The sequence below is a fragment of the Anopheles aquasalis genome, chromosome 2 (genome assembly GCF_943734665.1).
Source record: "Anopheles aquasalis chromosome 2, idAnoAquaMG_Q_19, whole genome shotgun sequence".
Lineage (NCBI taxonomy): Eukaryota > Metazoa > Arthropoda > Insecta > Diptera > Culicidae > Anopheles > Anopheles aquasalis.
Genome location: NC_064877.1, coordinates 26,662,501 through 26,685,720, shown reverse-complemented (window position 1 = coordinate 26,685,720; position 23,220 = coordinate 26,662,501). Strand labels below are relative to the sequence as shown.

Sequence of the window (23,220 nt, the reverse complement as noted above, 5' to 3'; positions counted from 1 at the left end):
TTGTGCTGCTCGGGAAATCGGTAATGGTTTTGGTAATTTTCCTTTTATTCACTTCCATGCTCACCTAGCGGTCTGCCCACTTCATTCATCGATAATCGACTTGTGTTCGTGGTCTTCATCTATCGTTGATTTTGCTTGTTAAGGATGTTACTCGTTCATAATTTGAAAATTTCAATTGCGCATAATCTCATCGCATGTACTATTCAATTTAAATTCAAACTTTTACGTTTTACTGAGTAGAGGTTTGCTTGCGAACGGCGCGCTTTACATCGAAATTCCAGATGTAACAGTCTGGTATAGCCGACGAGGGATTGTTTTTCAATAATAGAAAGAATGGACAAAACAACATAAATCAATATTGAACATTATTATTCAATTTATCCTGCTTTAAAGAGTAGAATGATTTTTAATTGGTTTTTTACTCGTTTTACTCGTGTTCACGAAGACGGATAGTCGGATGCAAGGATATAAGCTTATGGCGCATCTTGGACGATGCGATGTTCGAGTTTGGTTTGTTTCGGTAATGGGCAACAAACGTTCCTGATCTGTATAAAATCGTAATCAAACAAAACTCATGGCAAGTTAAAAACAAAAATGAGTTAAACGGCGCGACCCCACAGCTACCACTCAATAATGATCCCTGAAATGGCCCCATGTTGGTTTGGAATTTCTCAACACACCACGCAAAAGACGACGAAATGAAGTTCAACAAGGAACCTTATTCAAAAGCGTACCATTACCGTTACTAGTATGTTTCAATCGACTCTCCTCTGTACCACATTCGTTCAGCTGTTATCTTTCTAGCAATTTCCAAATTAACACTATGCTCTCTCTCTCTCGTTCTCCCTCGTCATGGGACCACACACACACACTAGGTTTCCTCGGCACGAGACTGCTAAACTTACTTCGCTAATCCAAACTTTTTGGCCTCCACCTCGTAGATCAGCAGCCGCCACATTTTGACCACAAACACTTCCGCTTCCTCGTCTAGCACCTGGAAAACATTCAAAGAGGGACAGAAAAGAAAGGTCGGTTATTAAAAACATTTGCAGGATTTATGAGAAGTAGGCACGGGACGGGAAGAGTGAAATAAAACGCTGACGATCAGCTACGTACCATCTGCACATCGTCCAGGATGCCTTGTGGGGTGCTACCAGCCAGCACTTTCGAGCAGATGAAATCCACCAGCGTCGGTTCCGGTTCGCCAATGTACTCGATGATTTTCTTGTTGATCCAGGGCCGTATCTTCTTCTCGATCGTATCATCGATTTCGGTCCAATCAAGAGGATAGCTGAACAAATCCTGTTTCTCGGTCGGTATCTTGTCGATAATACTCTTGATGTTTTTACGTTTCTCTTCGTGAAACTTGATTGATTCACGGCTCGGTGGCTCGTCGTTGCCTTTTTTGCCCTTCGATGACTTCGATCCTCCCGTTCCCGAGCCAGTCGCCGGGGTACTGTTGGCTGTACCGGTAGGTGTGTCACCCAATCCTCTGCCATCTTCGTACTCTGTGTGTGAAATCGTGTGGAGGAAACGAAACAAACAATAAATTAGTAATTTATGCGTGATTTAAATGGGCATTTGCGAGGAATGCTCCCCTTCCTCCCTTACCTAGTGGAACAAGTTTGCGTTTTTTGGGCCCATTCGATTCCTCCGTGTCATCGTCCAGGCTGTTAAAGACATCCTTCACTTCGAGCTTTTTCTTCTTGGCGTTGACGTTGAGATTGAGGCTTATCGTCGGTCCAACCGTCGACTGCTGCTGCGGCGGCGGCTGATGATGGTGGTGGTGGAGTTGCGAATGGTGCGGAAGGTGCGACGATTTATCCGACAGCGAATTAAGTCCGCTGTTGCTGTTCGCGTCGGGGCTTTCCGGGACGCCATGCTGGGAGTTCGAGCGTATCGAATGCCGCGAGTTTTCATCGTCCAGTAGACCACCACCGCCTCCACCTCCAGCTCCACTCATCATGCCGAACGAGTCGCGCGTCTCAGATCCCGCATGTGGAGGATGCTGACCAGCTGAAGCTACTCGCTGCTCCGCCGTCCGCTGTGGATGGCCATCCTGTTGATGGTGGTGATGCGAGTGCGGATGGTGATGGTGATGATGATGGTGGTGGTGACCATGATGGTGATTGCTGTTGCCCAGCCCATCCGTCCCGGAACCAGGACCATTGGAGGCGGTGGCCGTACTGTGCGCAGCGCTACCCATCGGCGAGTTGAAGTTATCCTGGACACCGCTCGAATCCGACTCGATGGGCTCCGCGTCGACCGAGGCTAGTTCGCGGGAAGCCTGGGCCAGAACGTACCGTTCCTTGTTGGCCCGCTCACGATCCTTGGCACGCTGCCGTTCGATCTCACGCATCCGCTCACGCTCTAGTTCGCGTTCGCGCTGCTGCGACTGTTCCAGGTTGACATCGATCAGAATCTTCGGTTTGTACAGCTCTTCGCGCTCCTTTTTGGCTTTCTCGAACTCAAGCGTTGGATTGTCGTACTCGCCGCTGAAGATTTTGTTCTTCAATTCATCCAGCTCCTCCTGCTCTTTGTTGCGATCCTTCGAATCGGCGTCCGCTTCGCGTACTCGCTCCGACAACCGTCGTTGTAGCTCACGGCCCCTGTGAGATGAAAAAGTATAAGCGATTAATCAACTTTCCTGCCTAGTGTAAGTTCCTGCCTTCTTCCCACTTACTTGTAGTACTTCGGATCGTCCCGCTCATCGTCGTAATCCTCCAAGAACTCCTTTAATCGCTTAGCTTCCCGTTCACGCTCCTCCTCCCTGCAGCGATCCTTTTCTCGGTCCTTTTCATAATCCTTTGCCTTCCGTCGCTCACGTGCCTCCCAGTTACGCAGCCGCTCCTGATAGGCCGCTTCCTTTTCGCGAGCCTTCTTCTCCGTCTTCTTACGCTCTCGTGCTTCCTCTTCCATTTCCTTTTCCTTCTGGATGTCGCGCGGATTACGGTTCACCTTGCTTTCCTCTCGTTCCCGTTCTCGTTCTCTTTCGCGATCCCGCTCACGTTCCCGTTCGCGCTGCCGCTCCAGATCACGTTCTCTTTCGCGCTCCCGCTCCCGTTCTCGTTCCCGTTCACGTTGCTCACGCTCCCGCTCGCGTTCGCGTTCCTTATCACGTTCGCGTTGCTCGCGTTCCCGCTCACGCTCACGGTCGCGTTCCCGATCCCGCGATCGTGACCGGCTGCGGCGTCTCGATGTAGTGGATGACGACGACGAAGAAGGAGGCGGTGGTGCTGTGGATGATGCTTTTTTGTCCTTTCTAGGGGAAGCTGATCGTCGTTGCTTCTCCTCGGCACGCTTCTCTTCGCGCTTCTTGCGCTCTTTCTCTTTTTCCTTCTTAAGCTCTTCCTCTTCCGTGTACTTGCGAAACTTGCCAATCTCCTTGCTTATGATGTCCCGCTTTCCGTCTTCGATGTCGACGGTCTGGAGCATCTTTTTCTGCTTGGCCTGTTGCTCCTCCTGTTGCTGCTCGGCCGCGGCCAGTTCTTCACGGAAATCCTCCAGTATCTGTTTGATCGCTTCCAGCGCGTCGTCGTCTCCGCGCTTTTCGGATGCCTCGTTCGTTTTCTCCGCATTGTTCTCATCCTCACGGAAGGAGTCGATCAGTGCTTTGTTCTTCGCGTCCACCTTCGCCACCAGCTTTTTCCCGCCAACCTCCAAATCGTGTACCAACCGTACCGCCCGTGCACCACCGGCCGGTCTGGAAAGAGAGGCAAATTTTTGTTACACCAAACCTTCCAACGCATCCTAGATCGAGACCCAGATGGTGTACGATTACTTACTCGTACTCACAGAAACCAAACGTCGATACCCGTTTCCAGTTGATAACTGATCCGCACGTAGCCAGTATCTGTTTAATCATCGGATCGGGCACCTTTTCACTGATGTTACCGACGAACACCGTCACGATCGGTCCATCGTAGACCGGTTCAGGCTGTGGCGGCGGTTTGTTGTTGTACATTTGAGGTCGGGAACCGATGGTGGCGCCAGACCGGAAGCTTCCGCCTCGATTGTTGGATGGAGGTGGTTGATTCAGGGCCGGCATAAGGGGCTGCGTTTGGCAAAAGTAGGCAAGATTAGTGAATGTTTGCTTTAGTCTCTTTCGGGCTACTTTACCTGGACAATCGGGGGAGTTATGTACTGCATTCCGGCGGAAACGATGGTCGTCCCCGGAGGACGTGGGTGGAAGGACATGGTTGTCGCTGTTGCACGAGCAAGCTCGTTAAGCTGCAAACGGATTGTTGTGCTGAACCTTCGTGGGATGAATCTTCGCCAGACGGTTCGGTCTGTTTAGCGGTGAAGGACAACGGAGCGATGACAACTAGATGATGGCGGCGGCTTCAGTAGTTCCTGGTCGATTCTTCGGTGCATAGCAACAAACCCCCCAAAAACAACCCAAACTTTTGCTCTGCTCCGCCACGGCCGACTATTGATGGGTTTGAATTGCTGATGAACTCAGAGCTGCCCGCGAAGTCCTTCCGGGATTCTGGTGAATGTTGGCAGGATGCGGAACACTCCCGGTGGCACGCAAACTTTTTTTGCCAAACCCTCCACCCTCCGCCGTTCTTGCTATCAACGCCAGCAGCACACACACACGCCGATTGCCGCGCGACCACGCATAAGCGGTGGGCCAGCAAAAACGGGCAACAAACAACGACGAGCGATTTCCAACTTTTGCAACTATGCGCGGCCTTGCCACTACGCCCCCGCACACTTTTATCACCGGAAATTTGATATTTTCAGCAACGCGGTGCGAAAAGCTGCTGGATGGAAGTTGAAAATCTTCGGCCTCTTCTTCGCGGAGTCTTCTTTTTCTCGTCTTCTTCTTCAACTGTCAATTTACACCATCGGCGTTACACCGCCAGCATGGCAGCTACACCTTTGGAAAATTAATTGAAAAATACGAAAAAATGCAAGAATTTTACATTGCCCGCCCACCGGACAGGAGGACTTCACATATGACCCACCCAAGAGGCGAAATTTTTCCGAAGTTTTCCTTGCTGGGGCATGGTACTAGGTGGTACCAAGTGGTTGCGCAAGTTGATGAGCAGATTTTTCAAAACAACAACAAACCACGCCGCCAGGAAAACGTGCAGAATTCGGGTTTTTCTGGGACAATTAAGGGCCTGATTTTAATTCTGTAAAGTACAAAGAAAGGTGAACCATGCGCGTTTTAACGGATGCAATTTGCGTTCGAGTGTTGTGTCGGGAAAATGTTCTAGCTGGTAGGAAAACGAAAACCACCACTCGCTTGTTGCTGGTCGCTAATCTTTTTCCTTATTTTCCAGCCATCGGTAACCGGCTAATATTGCTGCATCTTGATGCAAACGGAACCACGCAGCGAACGTTTGCCGTTGTGCCAAGCTTGTTGGATAAAATTCACGGCATCGTTGCCTGCCCGCTCACAGAATCAACGTACCAGGTTGTGTTCCATGCCGGCCCTGCGGTATACAACACGGTTGTGGACTGTAGTACGCATTCGTTCAGCGAGTGCACCAGGATCGAGGTACGTGAAGATGTACAACCACTTCCCGTGCCTCACATCCGAAGGCGTGTATCGGATTGGATCAGCAGCGTTTCCCTGCTTTCGCCTACTGAACTTTGCTTGCTGACCAGTCACGGGGTAGCGGTGTTGTTACACCGATCTACCGAGAAACCGACGGAATGGAGCATGATCGATAAATGCGCTTGTGAAGATGGTTCTACACTCTACTGCTCCACGCTAAGTGGCCAACAGTGGGACCGGTTGGTGTGTTTTACCGGCACAGCACTAGGTTTGCTGCTTATCTGGCGAGTTACTGGTGATAATCGGGGTAAAGTGATGGAACGGAAATCGGCCCATAACGGAGTCATCTTTTCGATCGCTTGTGACTTCACGGCCGGCGTACTCACAACCACCTCCGATGATCGATCGGTAAAATTTTGGAAAATACAACGTGCCGATGCCAAAGACGACACGTCTCTGGTGGAGCTACACGAGGAACGTTACTGCTTTGCGCACACTGCGAGGGTGTTCCAGTGTCGCATCATCAAAAACGGTACGTATGCGCGTCTTTCATTCGTATACCGATGAGCTAATATGTTGTAATCCCTTCGGCAGCCTTCAGACTTCTCGTCGCAACGATAGGAGAAGACTCGCATCTCTGCCTGTGGAATAGGGAGGGTGATTTGCTGTTGAAAAAGCAGCTGGATGAAGGAGCAACCCTTTGGGGCATGGATTATGATCCGGAAACAACGACCATCTTCGTCACGGCCAGCAATGGCAATGTACACAAGTACAGCATCCAAAGTTGGATGGAAGAAAGCCAACAAAGTTCCGATAAACGAGACATGAACGATATAAGCCCGACTTTGGCGGACGGAGAGCATCTGGCGAAGATTCGTTTCATCCCACGGAACGGAAGCCTGGTGGCTGTGACAAACAAACATTCAGTCGTAACCCTGAACAGCAACGGGACCGTCATACAGACCATTGCCAAGATAGATGCATTCAAGTGTAGCATTCTGGATGTTGGAGAATCCTTTCTATACCTTGCCGGAGGCTGTACCGTTCAACTGTACAAAGTGACGAACGAGGGGCTCTCTGAACTGATCACTTTAAAAACGATTTTCTTCGAAGACAAGATGCTTCTTGACGAACACGAAGAACAACTTCGTGATGGGACAATACGATCCCTTAGCTACTGTAAGCAGTCGCGTAATGTTGCCATTTGTGACGGGTACGGACGCTGCTTGATCTACGACGAAACGCTATCGAATGTTTTATCGAAGCATCGAATTCCCAAGTCACCCGAAAGATGGGTAACGTCGTTTGCAGTGCCTCGTGAAGGGTACTTCCTGTTGGCCGATCGATCCGGTCATTTCTATCTCTTTGGCGTTGAGCGTGTGCAGCCACTCTGTAGGTTAGCGAATGTCCATGGAAAGCTTGGCATTACCTCGATTGCGGTGGAAGCAGAAGATGGCGACTTTGGAAACTATCGTCTCACTACAACTGGTCATGACGGACGCATCTGTGAGTTGTATCTTAGCACGAACGGTCCGAAACTGGAATTGTTAACATACAGCAAAACCCGTATTAGTTGGATCGATCGCACGATACCAAGCGGTTCCCAACGGTTCTACCTTGGCTTTAATGATTCCCATTTCCTCATGACGGACGAACGCAATGAAATCTGCTGTCAGTTTGATTGCGGTGGCGGACATCGTTGTTGGGATTTCTTTTACGATGATCGCTTGAACGAGTTTACCTTCGTTTTCATACAGCATAAGAAGCTCAAACGGATGCAGATTACGTTAACGTGCAATGTCGGTAGTGCACTCAGTTTACCGCGCCACAAGTGGCACACTCGGGCATGCAATGTTTTGCGTGTGATACCTCGTAGCGACAAGAACTACCTGCTCGTTTCGGGTGGAGAAGATAACATTCTGCGGATGAATCTATTCGCCAATGGGCAACTGCTAGAAGAACCTCGGAAACACATTTTTAGCCATATATCAGGCATCAAAACCATCATTGCGAGCCCACTGAAGGAAGATCCGGATCGACTGCTCGTCATATCAGCGGGTGGAAGGGCACAGATATGCCTCACCACCGTCAAAATGCTGTCTTTGGGTCCCAAGCAGGAGTACGAGTACATGTTGCTTGCCTCGGATGCGGAACGGTGCCGCTGGAAAACGAATCGTCAGTCAAGCTACGATCCGGAAACCAAATTCATGTGCGCGGCTCGCGTTGGTGAAGAGCGGATCGTTTTCGGTTGTTCCGATGGGTTCGTTCGTATTTACAAGCTCAACCGCACCGAGAGTCAGTGGTCAGTGGAGCTCGAAACGGAAACGTTTTACGGACGCTGCGTACTACAGACCGTACCAATTGACGGTTGTGCAATAGAGGGCATGTTCGTAACCATGGCTACCGACGGGTTCCTGTGCTTCTGGGACATCACTGCACCGAATGAGCCAGTGTACCGGCATCGTCACCACAGCAGTGGTATGAATTCGGTTGATGTACGGATCGACGGAACGGGCAGTATTCTATTGGCCACCGGCGGTGATGATCAATCGGTAAGCGTATCACAGTTCGAAGTAACGACGCTCGATGGTAGGAGACAGGTGAGGCATGTAGCGGGACTATGCGAAAAGTATCTGCATACGGCGCAAGTAACGGGAATCAAACTATTGAGTAGTGATCGACTGATCAGTGCCGGCGTTGATCAACGAATATACACCAGCAGCTTTACCGGGTTTTCCGCACTAACGGTGACCGGAAGTACGAGCACGTGCGTGGCGGATGTGAAGGGAATATCGCACATTCCCGAGCGCAATGAACTCATCGTGTACGGTTGTGGCATAGAAGTGATCAATCTTTCAAACTTATGATACCATGTTGTCAGGTCTAGTCCTTCTCAGCGAAGAAAACTTTATCAATAAAGAATAATAGAATAATTCCTGAGCTCATCTAGCACTTTGCAGCAAATTTAAGTTTAAACAAAATTCCCTTTCTCGTCGTTATCTGTGCTCTTTATCACATTTTAGTAGAAGTATGCTAAAAAACAGCGCTCCGAGGGACATTACTACCAGTGGAACTACTAGCGGCGGCAACATGCAACATATCGTCTCTCAACAGCAACCACAAGCATTTCGCTTACTTCTCTCGGCAAATGCTCGTCATCGTCGGCACCATCGGTGGCATGCGACCGACGCTCCGATAAGCGCTCTCCATCCTTCGGGCGCCACAGTTTTGTTACATAAAAACCGAACGCCACCGAAGGAATTTTCTCCAGTTGCTGAGTGGTTCTTGACGCGCGAGAGACAGTGCACTAGGTCCTGCCTTATCCCGTTTCGGTCAGCCAGCCCTTCGGTGGAACGTTCCATAAGGGTAATTTTTAATGGCAAGGATTAAGTAGGAAGGTTTAGTCGTGTGCCTTAATCATCGGAAGCCAAATGCCAAAAGTGAATCCTTCAAATCCCTGGTGGCTTTTACAGTCACGGTTTGATTTCCCATAGTGATTTGTGCTGGTGCTGGTGCCGTTTGTTACTGGATGTCGCATTCAGGAATCGTGATATCGATTTTCTTTGCTCGCCGAAAAACAAACTCTACATCGCTGGTTCCTTCGTAGCTTCGTTCTTCCCGGACCCACAAGTGCCTGCTGCGATTCTAGTGGTTGAAACACATATTGCTGCTGCTACTACTACTACGGTGCGTGCGTAGAGGGATGTTACTCAGCATGGTGCTGCGTACTACTCCACTCCAGGAGGACCACTGCACATGACACACCTGCTAGCGTTCGATCAATTGAATTTCCACCCAGCCACCCCACGTGCCGTACGGTGGTGGGTGGAAAACTGGGCGTATAGTTGTTGCTGCGCTGACCACCGGATGATGCTGTACGAGCACGATCTCGCGGTATGCGAAGCTCAACGATGAGCACGAGAGGCTACGAGGATTCGAGTTTTCTCCAACGTTTCGCCAATTTACTGCGCACGACACATTCCCGACGGCCAAGGCGACAGCTGGCTGACTCCTGTCCCCCGTGGCGTGCCATTGTTTTGAATCCTTTGGTCTCTCTCTATCTCCCTATCTCTCTGTTCGCGCTGGTGGCCGTACGTTTGTTGAATCCCTAGTGTGTCGCCTACTGTGTGTCTTGAGTGTTTGACCCAAAGATCTTGCTGGTTCGGTCTTTCGATTAGTGTCGCGTGTTCGTGGTGTGGCGCTTTCCGGTGCCGTTACTTTAATGAATTTCCTTTCATCTTCAGCTACCCCCATTCATCTAAAGTGTTACGGTTCAAAAAGGATATCAGAGTGAGAAAGTGATTGCAGCGTTGGCGTGTCGCATTTCCCAAGGTGGAAGGAGGTTTACAAACAACAATTGTATGCGGGGGCACCGAGTGAACCTTCGTCCTTCGTCGAGCGTGAGCGTTGGTTCTTTCACCCGAGAGCGAGGAAGTGAAATGGACTGCCAGCAGTGGAGGAAAGTTTATGTAAGTGATTAGCATTTTATTCATGAGCTTATTTTTGGGGGTCCGTGGTAGTAGTAGCAGTGCTTTAAATAGCAGCATAAGTATCCGCCACCCCACCAACAGTCGCCACGCGTCCGCGGCCGCGCGTAATGAGACGTGGTGTAAGGTGGCAAGGACGACGCCCGTCAAGTTCGTCGTCGTCACAGTCCCTGGGGATACATTAAACACAACTTCTCACATTATTTCTCAGCGCAACCGACGTCAAACCGCCGTGCGCCTGGGTTCAATGGGTTCGAACGCCATGAAATACTACTTTATTGGTTTCCAGAGGGGCTGTTAAGAGAATTACCCGGTGTCAGCGATGATGATTTATCTTTTGGGGAGCATTACTACCAATGTCGCTCGTATACCACACGGAGACAGATAAGGTGATGCGGAGGGGGTCAGGAATATGCCTGGTCACTGGAAGAGATTAATGTCATATTGATAATCATTTATTGTAGACACGGTGAAAGCATTTTGAATAGAAAACCGTTCCTGCTAAAACGCTTTTTAATCTTATGATATTTAAAGGGTGGAGATTCATAAACCTATGTCTTAAGGTCCTTAAAGCAGTAGCCGCTCATTTATGAAGCAAATTCGCATATCGCCAATTTTGTTGTTCGATGATCAACCAACGATTATATTTAGAAGTCAACCTGTTTAGCACATTTTCTACAAATCATCACTTTACAAGAAACTTGTGTTCATGTTAAGTGATATGTGCATGTGTTTTCTCAGGATTTATCAATCCACGACAAAGACGGCCCGAATCCTTGAAGAAGCAATGTTTTTTTTGGGTTAAAAATAAACCCCTCAACATTATGGTATGATTTATTCAACATTCACCCCATCCGAATCCACCCATATTCTGGTGCTTCGGACAAACGGATATTGCCTGCCTGCCTGCCTGCCTGCTGGAATCGACAGTACTGAGCGCATTACAGCGCCGTAAGTGGTTTAAATTTTTGAACAATTCAAAATCAATAGCACACCAACGGAGTTATCCGCTCGTGGTTGAAGGACCTCCTACGTCGCAGTACCGGTTACACCCTTTCATTTAGCCAGTGCGGTAAGATAACCCTCCCCCCCCTTGGGAGGGAAGCGAGAATAAGTTTACGTTCCCCACAGAGATGTTCCATCATTCCGATGTTCGCCGTCAACATTACCGGTGACGTACCGGTGCTACGCATCATCCACCATCCGATTCCGTGCCACAATAACGCCGGGACCTGTGGGTGGGTTGTGTCTGCGTGGGTTAGAATGATAAGCGACCGAGAGCAACGCGCAACAAATGTGTTGCTTTATTATTCAAATAAACCTTATCCGTACGCACACTCGCAGCAAGCTTTGCTGGGCTGGTTTCTTTGCCATCCTTCTTCGGAAGATCCCTCGTCAGAGCATTCGGGCTTACTTTGCATACGCTGATGCGGTGATGTCGTTCAGTCGTCGTTCGTTGCCTTGTTGCTTGACTAAATGTAAACAATAGTTATATCCGGAAAGGGGTGTAGGGGTAGGGGTGCAGCTCCACTTTCTGATGATCAACAACCCGATGTCCCTCTTTTCCACTCTAGAGGCAACCGCCCATCCAGCCGATTTGACTCATGACGTTCGATAGCACTCCATGGTGGTTGACGGAATGGATGGGACGGTGGCCAGTATCGATTTCGCATAATCTCCTTCCATTCCATGGATTCGGTAACGGTATTACGGTCCACAATCAGGCTTTATGTGGCTTTCCATGGACAGATGACCTACCGATGCCCCAGCTGAAGGATACACCATGCACGCATCAATGTGCTGACCACCATTCCAATGGTATTGCAATGGAAGTGAAAGACGTCATGACATGCGTTGTCTTTTCGTTCGCCAAAGCCAGCAACATAAAGCTTCCGAGTCCTCAGACCACCCGACTTTAATCACTGTCGTGCGTGCGTTACGATTTGCGGTCAGGTGCGTCAATCTTTTTTTGTTGTCTCCCTTTGTCGGGAGAAGCACACACCGTTTAGTGTTCTTTTTTTGTTTTTTTTTACGGAACCCTTATCCCGATATGCACGAATACACGAATGCATTAGCCGTGAAATGAAGTAACGACGTAACCCGATGGCTCCCCGTCAACAGGATGTCCTGCGGGTGTCCCAGCGGTGTTAGTACATGACCATCCAACAAAAGGAAATGCCGCGGAAAATATCGATTCGCAGCAAAATGCGGGACGATGGCTTAGGGAATGCATGTTGGGTGTTACGGTGTGTGTGTCCCGAGCACACAACAGGGGTACGTGCCTTAGGATGCGCCAGTTGTTGTTTTTTAATTAATTTCAACAACCACCATCATGTCCACGTGGTGTTCCATTCCAGGCACCGAGGACCTCCTGACGTCAGTCAACCTCAAATGGCCACAATGGGGCCAGCGTGGCTAATGCGAAAAACACCGAAAAACGGACATTCCCACGAGCTGTCCTTTAATGATGAGTTCGCGAATGGACAACTTTACCCCCCCGGTTCCCCTTAGTCCACCCGCAGCGGTTCCCTTTTTGTGGTCCGACGCAACAGAACAATGACCACGAACGGATGATCCGGATGGCATACACATGTGGCCTCTTCCTAGGGGCTGTTCCGTTTTGTTGGACAAAGTTTTTTAGAACCGTTAGCAAAAGCTCGATCCGTTTTTTACTGCCTCATCGTGTTGGAATACGCGGTGGTGATACAGATTGTAGGCCCAGCGGACGACAAGATTCTATCGTGTTAGTCCATGGTTTGTTTTTTTGTTAGATTTCATTTTTTGTTATCAAACAGGTAAAGGATTTAGTGACATCCCTTTTTTCTAAGCCCGATGGCAATGCTTTCCGTAAACTCGATATCAGTTCGCTTTCAACGTTCTATTTGTAGTGCTCCAACCATAATCCAACTCTTCCACATTTTCCACACCAAAGTTTATGCAAATCGTGGTAATACGATCACACGATGCTCTCTCCAATTGGATGCTTACCTTACCGGAGGAAAATGCAAATTAAGTGTATCAATTTAGAGGCCCAAGCCCGGGCAACTCATACTGTTTGTCGGTCGGTGGATGAAACGATTGTAAATAAAAAGAAAGAACAACGAATACACAAACACACCAGAACAGGATTAGGGAATTTTCGATTAGACCTCACCGGCAAGTACAGAGCACGGTTTGAAATGAACGTTTTTAGGCTTTTTACAATAAGAGAACCGACTCCGATTAACCGTTTTGTGCGCGGTTGCTAATTAGCAAAGCATGCTCGAGCAGGGCTGCTAGGGCATTGAAATTAGAAAGGGAGACCCCCGTAGGGCACGGTACAATCGGAAGCGGGCGCGCGATGATTTATTTAATGTTCCTGCCAAGTGCGACCGTTGAAAGGAATGCTAAGATATTGTAGAACTTCATTTCGATTGCGTTGCGTTGAGCAGCGCTGGTGTACTATTGCGTGTGACCTTCAAATTCCACTGTTGATAGCGGATGGTGGAAGTATAAGAAATATGTTTTATGCTTGTGCTTCGCTGGTCAAGGGGTTAGTAGTGTGCGCCTTCTTTAGCATAATTCAGCAGCAGATTAATACGAGCAACTACATTGGTAACGGCCCCACCCCAATTGGCCGATTCTATAATTAGAAATACTACAGAAAACTACAGAAAACAAGGGTCCCAAAATGATGCTCCTGGAATCCTGTACCAGCGGTGGCACAATCGTGGTGTTCACACGTTTCGGTCAGTGTACGGAAATGAATAGAAACTTCACACTTCACCAATGAGGCTCGTAACGTAACGTTAGTTGGTGCTCCATTTCACTCCAAACGAGCCCATCGTGTGTACGTAAGAGCTTTAGTGCTGGCCTGTGCCCGTCCGTCCGTCCGTCCGTCCGTCCGTCTATCTGTCTGTTGTAACGGTTGCCATCATACCAGCTGTGGGTGAAATGGACCCATCACATCACCACCACCTCCCGCACGTTCTCACGTTCGGTAAGCAACCCGGCATTACGGTAGACTCTGGTACCACTCGGCGCTGACCCGGGACGGCCGTTTGAGTGTCACTTTTCGGTGACCTCTACCCGGTCCTGGAGACAGGATCAAAGGATCCATCCTGTCATCGTTTTCTTTTTCTTTTGTCGTTTTCCATTTGTCAGTTCGTTGGAAGAGCGCAGTTACAGGCACGTAGGACCTTCCTCGGCAACCGTCCGTAATTGTAGCCATTTGCTGCGTGGCGTATGGATCTCATGTTACAACGAGCGCGCCAGTATCAGCTTGATGCTTGCGTGTACCACGCTGGAGCCTGTTAACCTTGAGCTCAGCAAATAGTATCACACACAAGTCCTTGGCTGCGTCAGGAAATGAAATGGAGCAATGAATTTATTTTGGATACGAACGAAAGGGATCGTCGGAGCGGAGTTGCCAGAAACGCGACCCAACCCACCAGTGACGCACATTCCTTATCCTCATCCCAAGGATGACGATGATGACGGTAACGATGACGACGAAGTGATCCCGGGAGCACCCTAAGCGAACATTCGAAGCATTTCGATTTCATCCTCCGTTTTTCGTGACGGATACCCCTTTGTGTGTTTTTTTTATTTGTCGATTTTGAATGTATAAAAAAACATAAACACGGCTGTGTGTGTTTTCGCTTAAATTATGCTACCTCTAGCGCCTATAGGAGAGTAGCCCTTACGCGGAGTCATCGCGAAGGTCAATCCGTATGTCTATGTCGAACTCCGGTTCGTATGGCTGCTTCTGCTGCTGCTGTTGGTTACCACCAGAGGTTGGTGGTCGCGAGGACGGCGTGGCAGGTCGGCTCGAGGTGTACTTGAGCTGGTTGGCGAGGGAGACCGAGCTGAGCAGCGGATCATTCGTGACCGTGCCGGACCCCGGAGCGTTGGGTCGGACGGCCGGGGCCACGTACGGTGGCCTCCGTGCCGGTGCCACTGTCACGGTCGGTGTGGCCGCAGTCGTAGTACTGGTGCTCTTGAGCAGAATCGGCGCCAGGTATGGGGCCTTGGTCGTGGTGAGCGAGGGTGCAAGGTACGGTCGTGGCGGAGGGAAGTTACTAATGGGACGTACGAGCTCGTATGAGGCCGGAGCAGGATGAGCGTTAAAGTACTGATAGCTGCCCGGATGCTGACCACTGTGCGTATACTGTTGGCTTTGGCCCGGTGCCTGGAAGTGCACCGAGGAGGTACTAGTGACCGGCGAACCCGCCGTACCATTCTTTGCGCTCGATGGATGCTGCAAGTGAATCATCTGAATGACTCGTTCCGCCAGATTGCTCGTAAACGATGGTCCGTGGTTCTGGTGCCCGAATGATGATGATGATGATGACGGTGATGATGAGTAATGATGCTGCTGATGTTGCTGCTGCTGCACACCGGCCGCTGTTGGGATGGTTTTGGACGAGTGAAAGTCCAACGGTACGTACTGGACGCTCTTCTCGTGCGACTCAAACACCGGCAGTAGACTCTCCTGCCGAACGTAGGTCTGCGTCTCCGGGTGCGACTGGAACTCGTTCGTTACAATCTGCTCCACGGGGGAGGGGAAGTTTTTCAGGCTGTACGGCTGCTTGCTGAAGACTGGCGGACGTTTGTAGTACTTGCGCTTGTCGAATCCGGACGATACACCATCGTTATAACTGTAATAACGTCGCGGGAAGGTGATTAGCTTTAGACACCTTTTTGTGGGCTGCTTTTAGCGGCGAAGGCATGGATGGCAATACTCACTGATAGTTATATTCACGACCTTCGCCCAGCTTGATATAGTCAAGCCTATGTTCCGCCACGTTGTACGCTCCGACAAGCGTCGCACGATGCCAGCCCACGATCGTAACCTGCAAATGGAAGCGACATCGTTTAGTGTCTGCTGCATTCTCTTTTCTTTGGAATTGAATAACTGATCTTCGCGGCGCAGGAGGTGATTCGTTTCGGTATCTTAAATAGTAACAATATTTATCTCCTCCTCGTTTGGATCGAACAAAAGCAAGTCTAGACGTTAGACCAAGTGTTCCGTTCATGGCACGGCGGGGTCCTTACCAGGATGGCAACCTTCTAACGGTTCTAACGGGGGCTTTGGCAAGGTGACAAAACCCAGACACTTGACCGTGGCACCAACGACACTCGAACCGGTCCCTGGATTTCAACTTTTGAGAATTGAGTAATGATCCTTCCGAGCGGCTTCCGTGACCAACGCTCGGAGCCTTCAGCCAAACACTTTCCAAAGCAAGAGAAACGCCAACCCTGCCCTGACCTAGCGCACTGCAGCTCGCATTGGATTACGCGGCTCTGTCACCGATCGTTGTCGATCGTCGCCAAACATCCGATCGGGTGGCTGGACGCGATCGCGGACGCGCACAGCGCCGTTTCCTAGCTACCCAGCTCAAGGCCGTGGCCAGCGAACCGCCTCAACGCCGCGGCCCGGGCTTTAATTAATCTCAAAGCCGAACGTCGTTAAAGCAGGTAACATGACCATTTAGAAGGTGGTGGGCCCCACTAGGAGCCGCGGGAGATGGAGGTGTTGAAAGTGCCAAATGACCCAGCAAACAGTGCGTGGCCGAGTTAAGCGGTGTTGCAGGAAGCAACACAGGCTTCGGCCCGGGGGAGGGGGGCTCTTGGTGACACACGACAGGTGGGCGAATTCCCCCCGAAAAAAACAAAAAAACTTTGCGCCACCTTCAGACCGTTGAGCTTGGGCAAACTATTTGGCTCTCAATCGATTAAACCAGCGAGCGAAACCACGACGCGAGGACCACCAATCTGATCCATATCGACGCGGAATGCATTTAAGCGTGACCCTATTGAGTGAGCGCGCACCCCAAACAGACACGCGGAGACGACTTTATTGTTTAACTGCTTCGCCACCACCTCCTCCTTCACCGGTCGATTCCGCAAAACTCCTTGGCTCAGCGACTGGACAGCGAAACCATTTTGCCTCATCGATAGCCGATTGATGTTTTGCGCTCGTTCCAGGACTCTCACGACACCGGCCACCGGGTGTGACGGCATGCGTGACAGCAGGAAACGCCGGCGGTGGCGATGTCTGCAGGCTGACTGGCAGTGAGAGTGAAAGCAAAGGCGAGGCGAGACAAACAGCGAGACAGAGTTTGTCTCTGAGTCAATGTGGCAAACTGGACGAAGGAAAATAAGAAAACAGCACATACTGGATGGGTATGGCGCACAGTCGGCACGACACGGTGGCCGCGTAAACTCAATTACGTCGCCACCGCCATGCGTGTGTTATGGATTCCGATTTGCGCAATTGAATTGTGCCCGGTGGGCCGGGGGAGGGCGCAGCATTGCCCATGTGTTTTCTCCGGCTACGGCTGCGGTTATCATAACATAAAACCATGTATGCCTATGCGAATGCATTGCGACGATGACTCTCTCGGTCTGGGCTCGGTGATGACGCGCCAACCGATAGCACTAGACACCGGTAGGCACCCCCCCCCCCCCCCGCGAGCCATTGTTGGCGATATTGAAAACTGTAAACCATACAAACATGGCAGACACTCTGGCGCAAACCATGTTGAGTAGTGGAAGGTGTCCCTCGGATCGGATCTCATGGCCCGACATTGGACGGTGGCAATGCCACTAAAATGGCCAGTGGTCAGCTCTCGCTAAGTCTCTCTCTCTCTCTCTCTATTTGCTTCATCTAGTATTCGCCCTACAAAAGCGTCGTTTTGTTTGGAGATTTGTAAGGCTCCTGCAAGAACATAGACGACCGAAGGGTGGATTAACGTGGTTGCGATTAGCGTCCGATGGTGTCGCGCTGAAAATAGCATTCATGGTTCTTTGTTAAACTTAATTATAACCACCGGCGGCCGGCTGGTAGTGGTGCCGATGCCAGCGAAACGCACAACGCCCATTGAGGGTGGCACGCGGTTGACAGAAGCGATTCAGATCGATAAGCCTGAACTCGGCGCTAAAGCGCACCACCGTCTCTCCGAAAAGCCATTGAAGGTTAGGGGAGTCTTTTCTAATCGCCTTCAAACATCCAAGAGGAATGCTACGAGGTGCTACAAGGGGTGCTAGGATGGCGAGGAAAACCGAAAAAAGGTTCTATACCACCAGCCAACAGCAGGCCATCACACTTCTCTTCAAATCCAATTATTGAATCGAGAACGAACGACTGCCGCTCGGTATCGATCGGGTGGAACTGGAAGCCAGTGCGGTGACACCTAGGCGCAGAGAGTAACGCGAATCCACACACAAACAAAAGCCGAGTTTATTCTGCTGCCCCCCCCCCCCCCCCCCCCCGTTCTTGTCCATCGCCGCGGAGTGCGTAGCTGATCTTCGGCGCCCGCGGAGCGATCTCGCGGTAAATGGTAATGGCGCTAAAGCTGAAATTGAATTTGGCATTGATTAGCCACGGTGGTGGTTTGACCATCGCGGTTCTGTGCCCGGGGGGGGGGCAGGGATTGACCATGATCATCGTGCTTTTAACGTACAGGAGGGAAGCAGCACCACGTGCGCTTCAAACGTCGTGTCCACGAAAAAGTGGACTCATAAACCGATGCTCGCCAACGATGCCGGGTTGATTTGGGTTGGAATTGGAAGCGAATTTTTACGATACCGCAGGCAAACCCCTATCGGAGTGCGGAAATCCACACCACTCAGAACCCAGTGATCCATGAATACCGCCACCGTGGCACCATCGAACCCTGAGGCTACCTGGAGGAGGAACATGTTCCGCCGATACATAGTAAGCAACAGAAACAAGTTCATTGTCATTGCCCATCGACGCACTACGCACCGGCACCGGCAGAACGGAACCAATGGACCATGGAGGCTGAGTTGCCGGAGCTTCTACACCGACACAGACATTGGAGTGATTCTGGTAGCATCGTGGAGCAAGGGTACCGGACCGGTGCGTACAGTGGTTGGTTATCGTTGCGACGTGACCACCCCGAGGCCCCAATGGACCCGTTACGCAATGGTGCACCCGAAAAGATCTACTATCATCAACGGCTTGCGTCATCGGGCAAAGACACGAGAAGCACCTTCACCAAAACAAGATGAAAAGTGGTTTACCTTCGCCCAGCTCGCTGAATTGCATAAATTCTTCTTTCACCAATCTGGAGCCGCGACTCGGTCACTCTTTCGAAATGGGTTCATTTTGGTTTGTGGAACAAAAACACAAACCGAACTTTCACATTCACAGTTGTGTGTGTTTTTTTTTTATCTTTCCAGTTTGTCTTTCAATTATGCTAAATTACGGATACAAAAGCGGCAGTTTAGCGGCTGGTTGTCAAGAAATCGCGAAGAATGTCCACCGTTACGGGAGTCCACCCAGTTTTCTTGGAGACTGTCGGTGGCGACGGTGGCGGTTGTCCTTGAGCCGTTGCCCACATATCCTTCAATCGTCAGGGTTTTTTTTTGGGAACAGGCTTGGTCACATTTTTCTGCTTGCCATTCATTCCGTTTTTTTTTGCTGCTGTTTGCTGCTGTTGTACTATCGTTTCGTTTCACTGCAACAGTGTACCACACACTTAAGTGGCCGCACACTGGCGCTGGCGAATCCACAAATGGCGCGACACAAGATCACCTCGTATGTCATTGGGATTAATTCGATCGCGTTCGGTCTTTGGCGGCAAATGGCTGAGGTCCGGCTGAGGGCTGATCTCAATTTTTAATCCGTCAGCCAGCCGGGATCCGGTTTAATAAGGGGCACGAGGAGCGGCCTGTAATGACCGTTGCAACGCTGTCCGGAGATCGGAAACCGGAGCAGAGCAAACATATCACATAACCTCTCATTTCATTAGACACCATTTACACGCTTGAGACACGCCTTGACTAATAGAGTGTAAAAGATGTTGGTCTCTCTGTTGATCCGTTGATTGTTTCCTGTCCAGCCACCGCCTCGAGATGGTGCCATCTCGATAGCAGTAAGATCGTTCGGGTCCGTGCGTTTCTAACACCTCCATCTTCGACTTCCAATGCTCTGAGGCAGGTGATTAAGCCCCCCTTGCTACTGGCCCCGGGCACGTTGTACCACGCGCACGTGGCCTGAGGTAACGCGTCTTCAGAGCGAACGGGGCGGATGTGTTTGGTAATCGATGCTAGTTAGCGTATAATAAGGGTGGCCGATCAGTTCGAATCGATCGTGGTGCCGATCCGATCCGAAGGAGTCTATCGCTATCGCGTGAACGATGATTGATGAGAGGCTGCTCTGCCGCACCTCTGCTTATCGCCTGCTTTGGACTTGGCAGCAACATCTTTTCGCAATGGTACGATCGACTAGGATTGCTCTAATTGCCATTGTAATCCAAACCCCTTAGAAAAAAGCCCCCCGATCTCTGTATCAGTCCCACTTTGTTGCTGCCAATTCAATAAGGTGCGCGCGTATCGAATTGTTTGTTACATGCGTATTAGCTCAGGTTGTTTCACGGGCGTTGTGAGGGTGGTGGTGGTGGTGGGAGTGTGTTTGAGATTTAACGCGGAACCAACCTAAAATTTACGCTTCACACGCCCGCTCCAAAGACTCCCGCTCGGGGGTTCCCCCGCCGTTTGCCTTTGCATAAGCGACACGAAACGATCCGTGAGAGCAATGATGCGAACCAAACCCCAACCCCCCCAAAAACCGGCCCCTCGAATTGCACACTCTCCCCGCGTGTGTCTCGCGGGGACCCGTGCCTCGATACCCGTCCACCGTTTGGAACGAAATTTGGCGTGGGCACTGCAAGTGAAGCAACCCAATTTCTTAACCCGACCCGGCTTCCTTTCACGGACCGCGGCCAGGGCAGGGTGGTGGTGAACGTAGATGAACGGAACTGAATTTTCTTCTGTCGGCAGCACAATGGTAATGTTCAGGTGTCAGTTTCGTGGCGAAAGGGAACATAATTATTAGTAACAAAATGGCCCATCGTTACGCGAGCCCGGCTAAGCCCGAAACAACGTTACAACGAGCCAGCTCCTATTGTGCCATCTATTTTTTTCTTCTGTTGTTTATGCAATAGATTGTAATAGATACATTTTAACTTTAACGGACAACCGGACACCAATCAACCGAGATAGAGATAGTGACAGGGCTGCTGTTGCTTCGTTTTTCGTTCCCAGCAACCATCGTACGAATCTGTATGGTTCTGTTTGAAATGTTAACAAGATACCGTTCAATAATTAAACGAATGTATCTTCAATTAAATTGTATAAAACACCATCGACACCAACAATGAGCCGGATGATCCAACGGAACACATCCTGGCTTCAGCTCTGCAGCCCCGAGAAGGTATGCTTCGGGGTCATTGTGAAAAATGTAAAGCAAATGAGCTAACAACCGCATCCGCCGGGGCGGTGGGCACGGTCAAGCAAGCCCTCTACTTCCTGCAGGCTATTGGCCACTTGTCTGCACCGTCCTGGGCTGGGAGCCATTGTGTGGAGTGTCCCTTCGAGCCATTTCGTTCATAAATATTCACCAGGCGAGAAGTGTACGGCGAGCATTTATGATCCCAGCACCGGAACGGCAAAGTACATGGCAGCTCAGCAAATAATGCATTCCATCGGTTGTTGGCGCTCGCGGCATCGACAGTCGCCGGTTTGCAATGCTCGTCGGCCTCTGTGGTCATACCGCCTTTAAACCAAGCGCTAGCAGGAGATCTACTCTTAGCTTTCCAACGTTTCCACTTGGTGGTCTGTGTCGGCGTTGGCATCATCGTAACTCTGGTCACTTGGCGTCATTAAATAATCGCAATTGAATAGAGCGCATCTGTAACCGGTACGCCATCAGTTGTACGGTGAAGGAACATTTTTCGAAATGTTAGTTTGGAAGTGCGTCGTTCATCAATCAGCATATCTCGCCGACAGCTGTACCACGTGGTGGCGCTTCCGTGAGCGCTACACAGAACCAAATCTGGGCCGAAAGCATAACGCCCCGCATCGGTGCAATTAGCTTCGTTATAACCCGTGATCGTATGGCGCCAAACCACCTGTGAAGGCACCAACAGGAAGCGCTCAAAGTGGAAGATGATCTCTCGCGCCCGCGATCCGCGAGTGTGAGGGAAATTTGATGAGAAAAGCGATTTGTGGCAGCTTCGAATTACATCATAACGCTACCAGTTCAGCCACACGCCCGTGAGTGTAGTAGTGGCAGTAGCTTCGTGCCAATCAATCGATCAAAAACTGATCAGCATCCGTGGTGCGTCGCTGCGACTGACTGGTGGACGGCAAGGACAGGGGGATACTATACTTACTACCAGTAGCATCCAGCCACCGATCACGGCCATATTGGCAGCCATCTTCGTTTGCAATCCCCTTCAGCTTCTGATCTAATTTCACCCACGTTTCACCGGGCCTGTCTTCCTTTCGCGTGTACTCGGACTGGTGCGCGGTGCGGTAATAGCGATGTTGAACCACTTGACCACTGGTCAGTCGCAATTGTTACAGTTGCTTATCACGGTACGCACAATCGGACACACATGATTAACAAACGATCACGCGGTCGAGTGTGGCGGAGTGTGGTTTTGAGGCACAATAGTCACTTTACACCATTGTTGCACACGGGTAACAACGTGATAGTATCAGCCAGGACACCTGATAGCACGACGTGGTAACAAAATTCGCGTCACCACCGGAACGCAGATGTGCGCCTGCGATCGACGTTCGTATGAAACTGAATGCCAAGACCGGGCGCTCAGCTCTATTCGGCCAATACTGCTACTGCTGTGCCGTGATCGTTGAGTGGTGGGGTACCAGCGGATTGGTTGCAATTTTTCGGTCCAGTGCCTTCTCCCTCTGCAACCCAGCCAGCCATCGAGCCAGACATTCGCGCTTGTGCTCGTGCTTAGCATTGACGAGCCATGGCTGGACATTTGGGAACCTCGCGATACCTCCTTGGTCAGCGGCGGTTCCGCGTGGTATTGGCCGGATTGAAACGGTACAAAGCATTGGCGTGCTCGGTTCTTAGCTGCGATTATCTCATCGGTTTGGAAGGGTGACTTCAGTGTTGGGGATCGATTTGGAAAGGAACTTTTGTCCACGAGTTCTGTAATGGCATTAGGTTAGGTTAGGTTTCAGGAGCCTCCTTCCCGGGGCAGAAAGAGAGAGAGAGAGAGAGAGAGAGAGAGAGAGAGAGCGAGAGTGTCACCGGTTGTTGGCCGGTGGTAGGATTTTGATTTATGATTTTTAGAGGTCAGATACCGCATTCTCAAATCAAGCGCACGTCAAGAGAGGCACGGAGAACCTGGTGCGGCTGACAGGTGACCGCAAGTACGGCGTGGGGGGGAAGGCAAA

At 50.4% G+C, this 23,220-nt stretch overlaps 4 protein-coding genes across 10 annotated transcripts in view; 2 read left to right on the top strand and 2 right to left on the bottom strand.

The window, feature by feature from the left end:
- Window positions 1-24: 24 nt before the first annotated feature.
- On the bottom strand, window positions 25-4,801 carry LOC126572259 (RNA-binding protein 25). The gene is made up of 6 exons (XM_050231430.1): window positions 4,120-4,801; window positions 3,786-4,054; window positions 2,684-3,703; window positions 1,612-2,609; window positions 1,117-1,508; window positions 25-994 (listed from the first exon to the last, which is right to left on the bottom strand). The coding sequence occupies exons 1-6, from the start codon at window positions 4,195-4,197 to the stop codon at window positions 902-904; spliced, it is 2,850 nt and encodes a 949-aa protein (XP_050087387.1). The 5' UTR covers window positions 4,198-4,801; the 3' UTR covers window positions 25-901.
- Window positions 4,802-5,019: 218 nt separating this feature from the next.
- On the top strand, window positions 5,020-8,433 carry LOC126572256 (WD repeat-containing protein 6). The gene is made up of 3 exons (XM_050231426.1): window positions 5,020-5,228; window positions 5,292-6,041; window positions 6,104-8,433. Exons 1-3 carry the CDS (start codon window positions 5,168-5,170, stop codon window positions 8,374-8,376), a joined length of 3,084 nt encoding a protein of 1,027 aa, XP_050087383.1. The 5' UTR covers window positions 5,020-5,167; the 3' UTR covers window positions 8,377-8,433.
- A 356-nt stretch (window positions 8,434-8,789) lies between these two features.
- LOC126572266 (putative thiamine transporter SLC35F3) overlaps window positions 8,790-23,220 on the top strand; it is a 29,934-nt gene continuing 15,503 nt past the window's right edge. For 6 of the 7 annotated variants that reach the window (XR_007607949.1, XR_007607948.1, XM_050231444.1 and 3 more), the window contains exons 1-2: window positions 8,790-8,875; window positions 9,754-9,978. The gene's annotated coding sequence lies outside the window, so the exon portion shown is untranslated. Of the gene's footprint in view, window positions 8,876-8,906; window positions 8,950-9,753; window positions 9,979-23,220 lie in introns of those variants that run through there. The other variant, XM_050231445.1, reaches the window with a different exon arrangement.
- LOC126572301 (uncharacterized) lies at window positions 14,678-22,226 on the bottom strand. The gene is made up of 3 exons (XM_050231512.1): window positions 22,185-22,226; window positions 15,724-15,830; window positions 14,678-15,635 (listed from the first exon to the last, which is right to left on the bottom strand). The coding sequence occupies exons 1-3, from the start codon at window positions 22,224-22,226 to the stop codon at window positions 14,678-14,680; spliced, it is 1,107 nt and encodes a 368-aa protein (XP_050087469.1).

Bases quoted from the DNA above. Each gene is read 5' to 3' on its own strand.
- LOC126572259 (XM_050231430.1), bottom strand. From the start codon at position 4,197: ATGTCCTTCCACCCACGTCCTCCGGGGACGACCATCGTTTCCGCCGGA. The intron at 1,509-1,611 runs GTAAGGGAGGAA...TTTCACACACAG, and splicing joins ACGCAAACTTGTTCCACTAG to AGTACGAAGATGGCAGAGGA. The intron at 995-1,116 runs GTACGTAGCTGA...AATGTTTTCCAG, and splicing joins TCCTGGACGATGTGCAGATG to GTGCTAGACGAGGAAGCGGA.
- LOC126572256 (XM_050231426.1), top strand. From the start codon at position 5,168: ATGCGCGTTTTAACGGATGCAATTTGCGTTCGAGTGTTGTGTCGGGAA. The intron at 5,229-5,291 runs GTAGGAAAACGA...CTTATTTTCCAG, and splicing joins TCGGGAAAATGTTCTAGCTG to CCATCGGTAACCGGCTAATA. The intron at 6,042-6,103 runs GTACGTATGCGC...TCCCTTCGGCAG, and splicing joins GTGTCGCATCATCAAAAACG to CCTTCAGACTTCTCGTCGCA.
- LOC126572301 (XM_050231512.1), bottom strand. From the start codon at position 22,226: ATGGCTGCCAATATGGCCGTGATCGGTGGCTGGATGCTACTG. The intron at 15,831-22,184 runs GTAGTAAGTATA...TTCCATTTGCAG, and splicing joins TCGGTGGCTGGATGCTACTG to GTTACGATCGTGGGCTGGCA. The intron at 15,636-15,723 runs GTGAGTATTGCC...ACGTTATTACAG, and splicing joins GGTCGTGAATATAACTATCA to TTATAACGATGGTGTATCGT.